Source organism: Cnephaeus nilssonii (genome assembly GCF_951640355.1).
Source record: "Cnephaeus nilssonii genome assembly, chromosome: X".
Classification (NCBI taxonomy): domain Eukaryota; kingdom Metazoa; phylum Chordata; class Mammalia; order Chiroptera; family Vespertilionidae; genus Cnephaeus; species Cnephaeus nilssonii.
Window position 1 is genome coordinate 100,317,899 of NC_137071.1, and position 15,931 is coordinate 100,333,829.

A 15,931-nucleotide genomic window follows, 5' to 3' on the forward strand; every position below is an offset into this window, starting at 1 on the left:
TGTTTAGGCCCGGGGTCCTAGATTGGAGAGTGTACAGGCTGTGCTGAGGGACAACCCCCCCCTCCGTGCACGAATTCCATGCACCAGGCCTCTAGTTTCTAATAAAAGAGATTAGTCAGTGATGCATGCAAGGATTTAGACCAGGATTACTGGGAAAATAGTGATGCCTCTAACAGAAAGATGGAAGGTAGGCTATTTCTTAAGCCTCACTATGCTTACTTCCTCTTCCTTACCTATCATGAGATTCCAGAATTAAATAATTGCTAGCATTACTAGTCATTGTGTTAGGTAATACTCTGGATTCCTGGTTTCACAGTCTTCGCCTTGGTAGAGAGGATCAATGCATATGCTCTCTATAGCTGAGCAACTTCTCTCTCACTGTTAGTGGACTTAATTATAACAAGCTGCAATTCCATGGCCTGACAATGTACTTTCTAATAATTGTGTGCTATATTTTATCGGCCCTTTCTATGCAAAGAAAGGTCCCTAAGGTTAATCAGATGGAGAGATTTGAGTTCTTCAGAGACTTCAGTTCATGCATTTATTATCATCATCTATTTTTTTTAAAAAAATGTATTTATTGATTTTTTTTGAGAGAGAAATGTCGATGTGAGAGAGAAACGTGGATCTATTGCCTCCTGTACACACCTGCCTGACTGGGGATCTAACTTGCAACCTGGGTATATGCCCTGACTGACAACCTTTTGGTGCACAAGATGATGCTCAGCCAACTGAGCCACACTGGCAAAGGCTATCATCTATTAAAAAATTAACATACCACACAATGCTTACTATGTGCTATGAACTGTTTTGAGTGTTTATAAATATTGTTAACTCATTTCTTTCACATAGCAATTTTATATAAGTGGGAACCATAAGTAACCTATTATTCCCATTTTGCGGATGGGGAAGCTAAGTTCCAGAGAGGTAATTTACCCACGAGCACGTAGCTGGTGCAGTGCAGCTTCAGACCCAGGCAGATTGCTCTATAGTCCATGCTCTCAATCACTACACCAAGGTGGGAAACCTGTTCATTTCATTTATTCTTTTATTCCTTCATTCATTCTTTTTTAAAACCCATTCTCCACACTTGCCTCCACTCTACCCCTGTAGCAACCATTCTAATTTATTTGATATATACTGTCCAGTTTGTGTGTTCTTGATAAATGTATACCGATATTCTGTATACATGTAATTTGGAACTGAGAATAATATTGTCTGATAAATATAATGGTTACATTTCCAGGGTAACTTGAAAAATCTCATATAATCTATAATGATGCGTTATGTGTTGCAACGAAGTTGAGAAAGCAAACTCATACTTTACAAAGCTCATTGTATGACCAAAACATTTAATGCCTGTTATTTAATCCTATATAAACTGTATGAAATAGTTTTTCTCCCCATTTTATAGTTGAGGAAACTTAAGTTCAGAAAGGTTAAGCAACTTGCACCAAGAACCATAATTATATATATATATATATATATATATATATATATATATATGGTAGAGATGCAATTCCAATCTCAGCCTCTTGGACTCCAAAGCTCTTGCGCTTTCCATCTTATCATGCTATTGGGATAAAGTACTGTATTGAAGCGAAATCAATTTAAATAGACATTGAGTTTTGGAAAAAAGATGGCGACCAGCAGGAAGGTAGGGAGAGAGAGAGTGTGAGTGAGGAACCCATAGAGGAGAGTGTAGACGTGTGTGGTGTGTGTGTGTATGAGCTAGGGTCAGTTAGATTCTGCAGGTCTTCCAAGGGGCTCCCTAACCGGGAAGTCCTAGACGGCGGAGCCCCGCGCACAAAGCGGACACTTCTCGGTGGCTGGTGCGGACGCGGAGACCACGCCATCTTGAGAAACAGAGCTGCCTGAGACTCGGATCCTGGCTTCTGACACAAACCAGGACCCTGCAGCCACTGGGGACAGAGAACTGCTATCACAGCTTCAGACCAACAAACAACAAGAATCCAGACTTCCCCGCAGATTTCCGTGAGTCAAAGAGCCTATCCCCCTCCCCACAGGCACGCAGATAGTGCCATAGTAACTGATAGACCCGCCCCTAGCCCAAGCTGCCGAGCTTTGCGCAGGGACGCGCTCCCCCATAGGGAATTTGGCGCGCGCGGGACAGAAGCAGCTCCCCGTGGGGGAAATCTGTCAGTGCGCACAGAGGGCTCCCCTTTGGGGAATTTGGGGGAATTTGGCTTGCTGGTCACAGCTCCCCCTTCGGGGAATCTTAGAGCATGCACAGAGGGGCTTTCCTTTGGGGAATTTGGCGCGCAGGACGGACTCCGCCCCCCTTCCGGGACTCTGGGAGAGTGCACGGAGCCAGCTCACCTTCAGGATTTTAAGAATGTGCGGTCTAGCCCGTTTGGCTCAGTAGAGAGAGCACACACAGGACGCAGCTCCACTTCAGGGAATTTGGCACGCCGGACACAGCTGCCTGGGATCCCTGACTCACAGCACATTCACACTAAGAGCCAGCGACCCCAATTGTTGGTGCATGCACCCACAGGGACCCTGATTCTCAATGAGAAACCGCACAAGGCAATAGAGACTTTGACACTCGAGTCTTGGTGCAGACAAAGGGAAACTCTGACTCCTGGCACATGCTAAGGATCTCATTTTCGGCACATACCAACAGTGTGGTGCAGACAGGGCCCCTGATTCTAAGTGTGCACATGAGACCACACGGAACACTGGGGACACTGACCCTGGGCAAGTCTGGTTCCCACCAACCAAAGGCAGCCACACGTCCTAGTGTCAGAGCACTTCAGTGAAACTCAGGTGGAGCGAAGTCCCCACAGCACACGGCCCAGGTCCATGCAAACGGAAGCTTGAGCTTTCTGGTAATAGCCAGAATGGGGAAACGAAATAACTCACAGAGGAAAGAAAATGTGGAGTCGCCAAGAAAGGAAATTAGTGAAACTGAAGCTTGCAACATGACCGAAAAGGAGTTCAGAGTAATGGTCGTGGAATTTATACATCGGATGGATGAGAAAATCAACAACTTATGCGAGAATCAGGAAGAAATGAAAAGTGATATAGCTACAATCAAAAACACCATGGAAAGTTTCAACAGTAGACTACAAGAAGCAGAGGACCAAATTAGTGAGTTAGAAGATCAGGTACAGAAACAAGCTCAATCTGAACAGCAATTGGAGAAAAAAATTAAAAAGCAGGAGGAAAGCCTAAGGGAGCTTCGGGACAACATGAAACGAAGTAACATGCGTATAATAGGGCTGCCAGAAGGACAAGAAGAGCAGCAGGGATTAGAAAATCTATTCGAAGATATAATGACAGAAAACTTCCCGGATATGGGAAAGATAAAAGTTATGCAAGTACAGAGAGTCCCAAGCAGGATCAACCCCAAAAGACCCACACCAAGACATGTCATAATTTCAATGACAAATATAAATGATAAAGAGAGAATCCTAAAGGCGGCAAGAGAGAGACAGAGAGTTACCTACAAAGGAACACCCATCAGATTGTCAAATGATTACTCAACAGAAACACAACAAGCTAGAAGTGAATGGAAGGAGGTATACAAAGTGTTGCAAAGCAAAGGACTGAATCCAAGAATACTATATCCAGCAAGACTATCAATCAAAATTGAAGGGGAAATCAGGAGCTTTGCAGACAAAAAAAGACTCAGGGAGTTTATCACCACCAAACCAGCAATGCAAGAATTGCTAAAGGGAATACTGTAAAAAGAAGAAATAAACAGGTAAGAAGGAATACAGACACAAAAATAGATATGATTACAAAGAAATACCTTTCAGTAATAACTTTAAATGTAAATGGACTAAATGCTCCAATCAAAAGACATCGAGTAGCTGAATGGATAAAAAAACACGACCCATATATATGCTGTCTACAAGAGACCCACCTCAGAACAAGAGACTCACACAGATTGAAAGTGAAGGGATGGAAAAATATCTTTCAGGCAAATGGAAATGAAAAAAAAGCTGGGGTAGCAATACTTATATCTGACAAAATAGACCTCAAAGTAAATGCCATAACAAGAGATAAGGAAGGCCACTTCATAATACTAAAGGGAGAAATCCAACAAGAAGAAATAATTCGGGTAAACATATACGCTCCCAATATAGGAGCACCCAAATACATAAAAAAAACTCCTGGAGGATATCAAGGGAAAGATTAATAGCAATACAATCATAGTAGGAGACTTTAATACCCCACTATCACCACTGGACAAATCCTCTAAACAAAAAATCAGCAAAGACACAGCAATCCTAAATGACTCATTAGACCAGATGGAATTAATTGACATCTTCAGAACATTTCACCCCATAGCCACAGAATATACATTCTTCTCAAGTGCACATGGGTCATTTTCAAAGATAGACCATATGCTGGGTCACAGGCAAAGTCTCTTCAAATTCAAGAAGATAGAAATTATATCAAGCATCTTCTCAGATCACAGTGGCATAAAACTGGAAATCAACTACAATAAATACAATCCAAAGAAATCAAACACATGGAGACTAAACAGCATGCTATTAAACAAGGACTGGGTCACCAGAGAGATCAAGGAAGAAATAAAAAACATCATGGCAACAAATGACAATGAAAACACAACAATCCAAAATCTATGGGACACAGCAAAAGCAGTCTTGAGAGGGAAATGCATAGCTCTACAAGCCTATTGTAAAAAACAAGAAACAATGGTAATAAGTTACTTAACCCTACAACTCAAAGAGCTAGAAAAAGAGCATCAAGAAAAGCCCAGTATAACCAGAAGGAAGGAAATAACGAAGATCAGAGTGGAGATAAATGACATAGAGACCAAAGAAACAATACATAAGATCAACAAAACCAAGAGCTGGTTCTTTGAAAGGATAAACAAGATTGATGGACCTCTAGTCAGGCTCACCAAGAAGCAAAGAGAGAGGACCCAAATAAACAAAATCAGAAATGAAAGAGGTGAAATAACAACAGACCCCGCTGAGATACAAAGGATTGTTACAAAATACTACAAACAACTCTATTTAAACAAACTGGACAACCTGGAGGAAATGGACATATTCCTAGAAAAATATAACCTTCCAAAAATCAATCAAGAAGAATCTAAACAGCTCAATAGGCCAATAAGTATGGACGAAATTGAAGCAGTCATCAAAAAGCTTCCGGCAAACAAAAGCCCGGGGCCTGATGGCTGCACAGGAGAGTTTTACCAAACATTCAAGGAAGAACTAAAACCTATCCTCCTTAGACTATTCCAAAAAATTCAAGTGGAAGGAACACTTCCAAGCTCCTTCTATGAAGTCAGCATCACCCTAATACCAAAACCAGATAAAGACAACACAATGAAAGAGAATTACAGACCAATATCCCTCATGAACATAGATGCCAAAATCCTCAACAAAATTCTAGCAAATCGGATCCAGCAGTACATCAGAAAGATCATACACCATGACCAAGTAGGATTTATCCCAGGAATGCAAGGATGGTACAATATCCGCAAATCTATAAATGTGATACATCACATAAACAAATTGAAAGATAAACATCACATAGTCATATCAATTGATGCAGAAAAAGCATTTGACAAAATCCAACACCCTTTCTTGGCAAAAACTCTCAACAAGGTGGGAATAGAAGAATCATACCTCAACATAATAAAAGCTATATATGGTAAACCCACAGCAAACATCATACTCAATGGACAAAAACTAAAAACATTTCCCCTAAGAACAGGAACAAGACAGGGATGCCCACTCTCACCACTCCTGTTTGACATAGTACTGGAAGTATTAGCCATTGCAATTAGACAAGAAGAAGAAATACAAGGCATCCAAATTGGAAAAGAACAAGTAAAGCTGTCTTTATTTGCAGACGACATGATATTGTACATAAAAAATCCGAAAGACTCCGTCAAAAATCTATTAGACTTAATAAATGAATTCGGCAATGTGGCAGGATACAAAATTAACGCCAAGAAATCTATGGCCTTTCTATACACCAATAGTGAACTTACAGACAGAGAGACTAAAAAGGCAATCCCATTTACCATCGCACCAAAAAAATTAAGATACCTAGGAATAAACTTAACTAAGGAGGTAAAAGACCTATACACGGAAAACTACAGGACACTGAAAAAAGAGATAGAGGAAGACGTAAACAGATGGAAGAACATACCATGTTCATGGATTGGTAGAATCAACATCATTAAAATGTCCATACTACCCAAAGCAATCTATAGATTCAATGCACTCCCCATTAAAATACCAACGGCACATTTCACAGACCTTGAAAGAACTCTCCAAAAATTCATCTGGAATAAAAAAAGATCCCGAATAGCCACAGCAATCCTGAGAAAGAAGAATAAAGTAGGAGGGATCTCAATACCAGATTTCAAGCAGTATTACAAAGCCACTGTTCTCAAAACAGCCTGGTACTGGCACAAGAACAGACATATAGATCAATGGAACAGAATAGAGAATCCAGATATTGACCCAAACCACTATGCTCAATTAATATTTGACAAAGGAGGCATGAACATACAATGGAATAAAGACAGTCTCTTCAATAAATGGTGTTGGGAAAATTGGACAGATACATGCAAAAAAATGAAGCTTGATCACCAACTTACGCCATACACAAAAATAAACTCAAAATGGATACAGGACTTAAACATAAGACGGGAAACCATAAAAATACTAGAGCAATCCACAGGCAGCAAAATCTCAGACATATGCCAAAAGAAATTCTTCACTGACACTGCTCCTAGAGCAATGGAAGCTAAAGAGAAAATTAACAAATGGGACTACATAAAAATAAAAAGCTTTTTCACAGCAAAAGAAACCATCAACAAACCAACAAGAAGGCCCACTGCATGGGAGAACATATTTGCAAATGGCATCACTGATAAAGGTTTAATCTCCAACATCTACAGGCAGCTTATACAACTTAATAAAAGGAAGATAAATGATCCAATAAAAAAATGGGCAACAGACCTAAATAGAATCTTTTCAAAAGAAGACAGAAGGAAGGCCAAGAGACACATGAATACATGCTCAACGTCACTAATTATCCAAGAGATGCAAATCAAAACAACAATGCGGTACCATCTCACACCTGTCAGAATGGCTATCATCAACAAATCAACAAACGACAAGTGTTGGCGAGGATGCGGAGAAAAAGGAACCCTCGTGCACTGCTGGTGGGAATGCAGACTGGTACAGCCACTGTGGAGAACAGTATGAAGTTTCCTCAAAAAACTAAAAATGGAACTCCCATTTGACCCAGTAATCCCACTCCTGGGAATATATCCGAAGAAACTAGAAACACCAATCAGAAAGGATATATGCACCCCTATGTTCATAGCAGCACAATTTACAATATCTAAGATTTGGAAACAGCCTAGGTGCCTGTCTGCAGATGACTGGATCAGAAAACTATGGTACATCTACACAATGGAATACTATGCTGCCATAAAAAAGAAGGGATTCTCATCATTTGCAGCAACCTGGATGGAATTGGAGAACATTATGTTAAGTGAAATAAGTCAGTCAATGAAAGAAAAATACCACATGATCTCAGTCATTTATGGATAATAAAGAACATTATAAACTTGAACAAAAAGATAGATACAGAGACAGTAAAGCATCAAACAGACTGTCAAATTACAGGGGGAAGGTTAGGGAGAGGTGGGAGAGATAAGAGATCAATCAAAGGACTTGTATGCATGCATATAAGCATAACCAATGGATGCAAATCTCTTGGGGGTGAGGGCATATATGGGAGTGGGGTGGGGGGGTAATGGTAAGATATGTACACATATAATACCTTAATAAAAAAAATAAATAGACATTGAATATGAGATTATTATTTTAAATTCTGATGTTTGAGCAAATGTAGGTTAGAGTGGTTGAATAGGAATATAAAGATATTTTTGGACATTCAGAAAGTAATTTCTTGACTACATTCAGGGTAGATGCCACAGGCTCTTTTATTTATATGTCATACTTCATTTCTAAGTATAATCCTTTTTATTTTCCTTGATATGGAGATCTGACTAGCCCTACTTTGAATGCCTATCAGTCCTAAATAGGGTCATTTGTAGGGCTCATAAGTGGAATAGAAAGTAAGATATTCCTTTAGATAACTAGGCAAGAATTGAAAGAAAAGAGAAGGGAGAAGGGGACTAAAGGAGAATGTGTGTAAAAGGGAGTAAAATTGCTCAAAATGGAATTAACCATGCTATTAGCAGCACAGAATGAATTAAAATGGAAGAGACTGTGCTTTGCACAATGATATGGAGGACAAGAAAAACTGTGGTAAGGAAGGGATATTATATATAAAAATTTTACTGGCTATAAAAAGACATCATTCTCCCATGACAGATTATTTGTTTTCTAGAGAGGATGAGAGAATGGTGGAACTGGAGGGGCTCCTTGTGTACCTGGCTGGTTTTGCCATACCCATAAATCAGATGTTTGTAACTTATAGGATTTCTATAGAGATAAGTAATAAGTTGTAAGATTAACTTATTTTGCAAATGATTGTTAAAAATAACTATTTAAATTAATGTTGGATGACCTTTTCACACAGTTGTTGCTTACTTTTACTTCTTTTTGACATAATAATTTGTTTTCAGAGTATACAATTAATTTATAACAGAATTCAATCTTAGATGGACTACTTGAATGTTCAGATATATAACCTTTGTTTCAATCACTGGAATGGGGCATGCAGTTTGCACTATAAGTGCATAGTTCACTGAAAACATTTAAATATTCAGGTCTGTGATTGAAATATCATTTCATATAATTTCATATTCTTTAAATATAAAATGTGTATTTTGCCCAAATGAGAAATTTTATTTAGAATATGATGGGGGTAGGTTTAATGTATTTTCGTATTCAAAATGCTCATGAAAATTTTGACTTATATATTATAGATGGATGAAGTTGGAATCACTGAATATGTAAAAGGAGATAAACGCAAGTTTGAAATCTGGTATGCTGGGAAAGAAGAAATTTATATTGTCCAGGTTGGTAATTTGAAGTTTTTCTAGAAATCATTTTGGTTACATTATAAAATGTCTCATTCCTTTCATGTAGGTCACTTAAATATTATTTAGTTATTATTTTTTTCTGGTATAGTTATACATTTTTTCAGTAACAGGCTTTTTTAAACGACACATGCCTATGGTGCTTTCTAGGGCTTTAAGTTTTCACAACCTCACTAGGAGATTTATCAACTATAGCTAATAGCCAAGAGCTTGGCCGGTGCTTCTCTTTCCCCATCAGGTTTCTAGAGTTACAAATTGATAACAGTTCTGAGTTCCTCTTGTGCTTGGCACTCAGAGAGTACCTGATTACAAGACAGAGCAATGTGACGATAGAAACTTGATCTATGTTACTGAAGCTATGGTTAAATCTCTGGCCAGATGTGCTGTAAGGTCTAACCTGTTTAAGTGAAGGGTAGAAGAATGAGAACATTTCAAGAGGATGTTGTAATTTCAATAATTATTTGTATCACAATTTGTGACAGGTGACCATGATGTTATCTGTTTAAATTGCCCAGTGCCTTTTCTTTGTTTTAATTCTGTGTGATTTACTAGGTGATTACAATTTCATAAAATATGTTTTCTTGGCTTGATTTAGTTTTAAGACTTCTTGCTATCTTTAAACAAATGTATCTTTTAAGTAAATGGAGGATATTTAAGGAAGCTTGCATGCTGTCATCAGTTATCTAGATTACTCTGCAATAGTAATCTATTTTGTCTTTTCAGAAACAATAGAACTTGTTTTATTTTACAAAAATTAAGCATAAAACATTTATATTTTAAAAGAACCTACAAAAATAACTGAATATTATATTTCATATTTAGTGTGAGTGTTATTATTTAAAGGCAGTTTCAAAATGGTTTTGACTATTATTTCATCTAATTTGATGGTTGCTTATTTGCTTCTTAGAAGTTTGAAGAATCAAAATGTTAGAGTTTGAATATGGTGGTTCAGGACTCATGTTCAGATTCATATTTGATAAAGTTAATTACATTGGTTTAATATAAATTATCTTTTTTAGAGTAAACATGTCTTTTTCTTCCCCCTTTTAAAAATCTTTAGGCTTCAAATATTGATGTGAAGATGATATGGTTAAAAGAAATAAGAAATATTTTATTGAAGCAACAAGAACTTCTGACAGGTAAACTTATAAGCCAGTATTTTTTTAAGAAAAAGTATAGTAAAGTTCATTGACTCAGATTTTGTGAAAAGTTTTATAGGCAATGGGAATGATATTTACTTTAAATTATTTATAATGAAAGGGCTTGTTAACCTAGTAAGAGATCAAGACTCATGGGTTTGTTTAAACTATTTTGGAGAATGAACTTTACACTAGAAAATGAAATAACATATCAAACCCACTGTATTAATTCTGAGTCCTTACCAAGAAGCAACTGTTTAGGACCTCAAGTAATCAGTGCTTGGCAATGTTGGGGTAAGGGTGGTTTTAGTAATATACTCAAATTTCTTGAATGAAATATTAAATTGTTCAGTCCTTTTCCATATTCCAAATTCAGACTGGTTTTCTCTCTGGTTATTTTAAGACTGTGAAGTTTAATGGGAATGGGTGTGTGTGTGCACGCATGCGAGTCATTGGTCTTCAAGGAAGGAAGAAGTGTGGCTTCTAAATGATGCTTATATAAACTTTCTTTTATTCCACAGTTAAAGAACAACAGCAGCGTAATCAGTTAACTGAACAGGACCAGCTTTCATCTCAACAGAATGATGAGTAAGTGATTATTCTTTTTTTAAAAAATTTCTTTATTGATTAAGGTATTATATATGTGTCCTTATCCCCACATTACCCCCCAAACCCTCCATTCATGCCCTCACCCCCCTGTTGTCTATGTCCATTGGTTAGGCTTATATGCATGCATACAAGTCCTTTGGTTGATCTCTCCCCCTTACCCCCACCCTCCCCTACCTTCCCTCTGAGGTTTGACGGTCTGATCAATGCTTCTCTGTCTCTGGATCTGTTTTTGTTCATCAGTTTATGTTGTTCATTATATTCCATAAATGAGTGAGATCATGTGATATTTATCTTTCTCTGGCTGACTTATTTCACTTAGCATAATGCTCTCCAGTTCCATCCATGCTGTTGCAAATGGTAAGAATTCCTTCTTTTTTACCACAGCATAGTATTCCACTGTGTAGATGTACCACAGTTTTCTAATCCACTCATCTGCTGATGGGCATCTAGGCTGTTTCCAAATCTTAGCTATGGTGAATTGTGCTGCTATGAACATACGGGTGCATATATCCTTTCTGAATGGTGTTTCTGATTTCTTTTTTTTCCCTTTTATTTATTTATTTATTTATTTATTTATTTATTTATTTATTTATTTTATTGAGGTATTATATGTGTACATATCTTACCATTACCCCCCCCACCCCACACCCATACATGCCCTCACCCCCCAGAGTTTTGCGTCCATTGTTTATGCTTATATGCATGCATACAAGTCCTTCGTTTGATTTCTTATCTCCCCCACCTCTCCCTAACTTTCCCCCTGTAATTTGAAAGTCTGTTTGTTGCTTTACTGTCTCTGTATCTATCTTTTTGTTCATCAGTTTATAATGTTCTTTATTATCCATAAATGAGTGAGATCATGTGGTATTTTTCTTTCATTGACTGGCTTATTTCACTTAGTATAATATTCTCCAATTCCATCCAGGTTGCTGCAAATGATGAGAATTCCTTCTTTTTTATGGCAGCATAGTATTCCATTGTGTAGATGTACCACAGTTTTCTGATCCAGTCATCTGCTGACGGGCACCTAGGCTGTTTCCAAATCTTAGCTATTGTAAATTGTGCTGCTATGAACATAGGGGTGCATATATCCTTTCTGATTGGTATTTCTAGTTTCTTCGGATATATTCCCAGGAGTGGGATTACTGGGTCAAATGGGAGTTCCATTTTTAGTTTTTTGAGGAAACTTCATACTGTTCTCCATAGTGGCTGCACCAGTCTCCATTCCCACCAGCAGTGCATAAGGGTTCCTTTTTCTCCGCATCCTCGCCAACACTTGTCGTTTGTTGATTTGTTGATGATAGCCATTCTGGCCGGTGTGAGCTGGTACCGCATTGTCGTTTTGATTTGCATCTCTCAATAATTAGTGACTTTGAGCATGTTTTCATATGTCTCTTGGCCTTCTTTCTGTCTTCTTTCAAAAAGTATCTATTTACGTCCGTTGCCCATTTTTTGATTGGGTTGTTTATCTTCCTTTTGTTAAGTTGTATGCGTTCCCTGTAAATGTTGGAGATTAAACCCTAATCGGTGATAACATTGGCAAATATATTCTCCCGTGCAGTGGGCTTTCTTGTTGTTATTTAATTTTAATTTAATAAATCTTTATTGCTCAGATTATTACAATTGTTCCTCCTTTTTCACCCCATAGCTCCCCTCCACCCGGTTCCCACCCCACCCTCTGCCCTTACCTCCCTGCCACTGTCCTCATCCATAGGTGTACGCTTTTTGTCCAGTCTCTTCCCGCACCCCCACACCCCTTTCCCCCTGAGAGTGGTCAGTCCACTCCCTTTCTATGCCCCTGATTCTATTATATTCACCAGTTTATTCTGTTCATCAGATTTTTTATTCACTTGATTTTTAGATTCAGTTGTTGATATACAGGTATTTTTTGTTCATAATTTTTATCTTTACCTTTTTCTTCTTTGTCCTCTTCTTAAAGAATACCTTTCAGCATTTCATATAATCCTGGTTTGGTGGTGATGAACTCCTTTAGCTTTTTCTTACCTGTGAAGTTCTTTATCTGACTTTCAATTCTGAATGATAGCTTTGCTGGGTAGAGTAATCTTGGTTGTAGGTTCTTGCTATTCATCACTTTGAATATTTCTTGCCACTCCCATCTGGCCTGCATAGTTTCTGTTGAGAAATCAGCTGAATGGGTGCTCCCTTATAGGTAATTAACTGTTTTTCTCTTGCTGATTTTAATATTCTCTCTTTGTCTTTTGCTCTTGGCATTTTAATTATTATGTGTCTTGGTGTGGTCCTCTTTGGATTCCTTTTGTTTGGGGTTCTGTGCACTTCCTGGACTTGTAAGTCTACTTCTTTCACCAAGTGGGGGAAGTTTTCTGTCATTATTTCTTCAAATATGTTTTCAGTATCTTGCTCTCTCTCTTCTTCTGGCACCCCCATAATTTGGATGTTGGTATGCTTGAGGTTGTCCCAGAGGCTCCTTACACTATCTTCAAGTTTTTGGATTCTTTTTTCTTTTTGGTTTTCTAGCTGAGTGTCTTTTGCTTCTTTGTATTTCAAATCTTTGACTTGATTCTTGCGGTCCTCTAGTCTGCTGTTGGGTCTCTGTATAATATTTTTTATTTCAGTCAGTGTATGTTTAATTTCTAGTTGGTCCTTTTTCATATCCTCGAGGGTCTCACTAAATTTATCGGCCTTTTCTAGGAAATTCTTGAAAAACCTTATAAACGTGGTTTTGAACTCTATATCCAGACTTTTGCTTTCCTCCATTTCTTTCATTTGTGATCTGTTTCTTTGTCTCTGCATGTTTGCTGCTTCCCTGAGTTGGTAGAGTGGCTTTGTGTGCTAGGTGTCCTATAGGGCCCAGTGGCTCAGCCTCCCCAGTTACCTGAGGTGGACACTCTTGGTGCACCCCTTTGTGGACTGTGTGTACAGCCTTGTTGTAGTTATGTCTTGATTGTTGTTGGTATCACTGGGGGGAATTGACCTCCCGGCCAATTCACTGTGAGGATCAGCTCTGTTGAGACTTCTGTGTTGAGAACTTTTGTGCTGGAGACACTCTTATGAGACAAGACTTGCAAAATTGCAAAGGCCTCTGTGCTCAGCTTGGATGGGGCGGAGTTTCAGGGTGGAGCAGACAGCCTTGGCTTCCCTTCAGCCCTGCCCTATGAGGCCTCTGGGTCTCAGTGTCCCTTGGTAATTGCTGCAAACACCTCTGAGAGAAAGCCGCCCTTGACTTTTGCCCTCTGCCAGACAATCCAATTTCTCCCTGAATGAGTTTGGGTTCCCAGAAACTCCCAGAACTGGAGTTCAGTGCTATCGGGAGCTTCTGTCTCCCTCCTGCTTTAGAAAGCCAGCCGTGCACTCAGCCACCCATGCACACAGCTGCCCTTCCTCTCCACGTGCACGTCTCCGTACCTCAGCCTTTTTCAGCTCCTCTGAGTCTCAATGTACTTTCCCCTTTTCTTCTACTTGTAGAATTTCCACTCAGCCAGCTTTCCTGTGGTTCTGAATGGTGTCCATTTTGTCTTTTAGTTTTAGTTTTGATATTGTTGTACGAGGCAGCAGTTTAGGTGTTTACCTATGCTGCCATCTTGGTTTCTTTGTTGGCTTTCTTGTTGTTTTGTTGATGGTTTCTTTTGCTGTGCAAAAGCTTTTTATTTTGATGTAGTCCCATTTGTTTATTTTCTCTTTAGCTTCCATTGCCCTAGAAGTGGTATTGGTGAAGAAATTGCTTCGCATAAGTCTGAGATTTTGCTGCCTGTGGATTCCTCTAGTATTTTTATGGTTTCCCATCTTATGTTTAAATCCTTTATCCATTTTGAGTTTATTTTTGTATATGGTGTAAGTTGGTGGTCTAGTTTCATTTTTTTGCATGTATCTGTCCAATTTTCCAACACCAGTTATTGAAGAGACTGTCTTGACTCCATTGTATTTTCCTGCCTCCTTTGTCGAATATTAATTTGGCATAGTGGTTTGGGTCAATTTCTGGGTTCTCTATTCTATTCCATTGATCTATATGTCTGTTCTTGTGCCAGTACCAGGCTGTTTTGAGAACAGTGGCTTTGTAATACAGCTTGATATCTGGTATTGAGATCCCACCTACTTTGTTCTTCTTTCTCAGGATTGCTGCAGCTATTCGGGGTCTTTTTTTTTATTCCAGATGAATTTTTGGATGATTATTCTTCAAGAAACATTACTTCCACAATCTTCTATTTTCCCTATGTTACATGAAGCCATGTAATTAAAGAATCTCAGACAAAACTACCTGCCCTTTTAGCAATAACACATCAAATTCCATAAGCACATCATTTTCTCAGTTCTGTCCTTATATTTGGAGACTGATAGTCTTTATTGTTATTGTTCCCCTTGATGTTAAAAATAATATAATAGTTTGGGCTAAATACGATTAAAATGCTTTGTTCTCAGTATATTCGGGGTGTAGGGGAGCTGGCATATAGACTTACCGTAACAGTGGCTGCATGCATGGATTTCTCTTCAACGTATTTTTGGACATCTTTAATCTCATTGGAGAAAGAGAGTTTAAGAATGGTAAAGGATTGGCAGCCTCTACTGGCCCACAGCTTTGTGGTCTTTTGATGGAGTCCACTTGCTGGTGAGTTGGTCTCTCTTTCTATGTAGTTAGAGATGAGGTATGGATCCTTGGAGGGATCTGTGATTGGATACAACCATGAAGTCTTTGATGAAGGTAGCAGTAAAAAAAGATAGCACTGATGAGTGCTTGTTTAGAGATGTAGTCCTTGTATTTTGCCTCTAGGAAGCCTAAAAAATGGAGTTTTCACAGAACATTTACAGATGTGCAGAAAGATTCACCACACTGATTCGAAAGCCTAGGCACTGAAATCCACCATGCATCATTTGACTGATAGAGGGATCATTGAATGGCTTATTAATGATACCTTTTCTCTTTGTTGCTAAAATCAGGTGCAAAGTGTGTTGGCTCATCTGGAGCTTTCAGAGAATCAGTTAAAAGTCACTGCAGAAGTCTTTATCTTTACAGTACTAAATCTGTTGTCATATTATAGAAGTCTTTAGATTTCATGTAGTAATTAACTTTATATTAGCTGAGAAAACTCAATAGTATTAATCAGAGTAAAGTTTTGTCATTTATATACATCTTATTTAATTGATTAAGATTAAAAGTTCACAGAGC

At 38.4% G+C, this 15,931-nt stretch overlaps 1 protein-coding gene across 1 annotated transcript in view; it reads left to right on the forward strand.

Moving 5' to 3' along the window:
• MCF2 (MCF.2 cell line derived transforming sequence) overlaps positions 1-15,931 on the forward strand; it is a gene marked incomplete at its 3' end in the record, with an annotated part of 137,546 nt that overhangs the window by 106,407 nt on the left and 15,208 nt on the right. Inside the window, exons 23-25 of the mRNA XM_079764605.1 lie at positions 8,930-9,022; positions 10,104-10,182; positions 10,704-10,770. Coding sequence (XP_079620731.1) covers positions 8,930-9,022; positions 10,104-10,182; positions 10,704-10,770 — 239 coding nt within the window. The remainder of the gene's footprint in view (positions 1-8,929; positions 9,023-10,103; positions 10,183-10,703; positions 10,771-15,931) is intronic.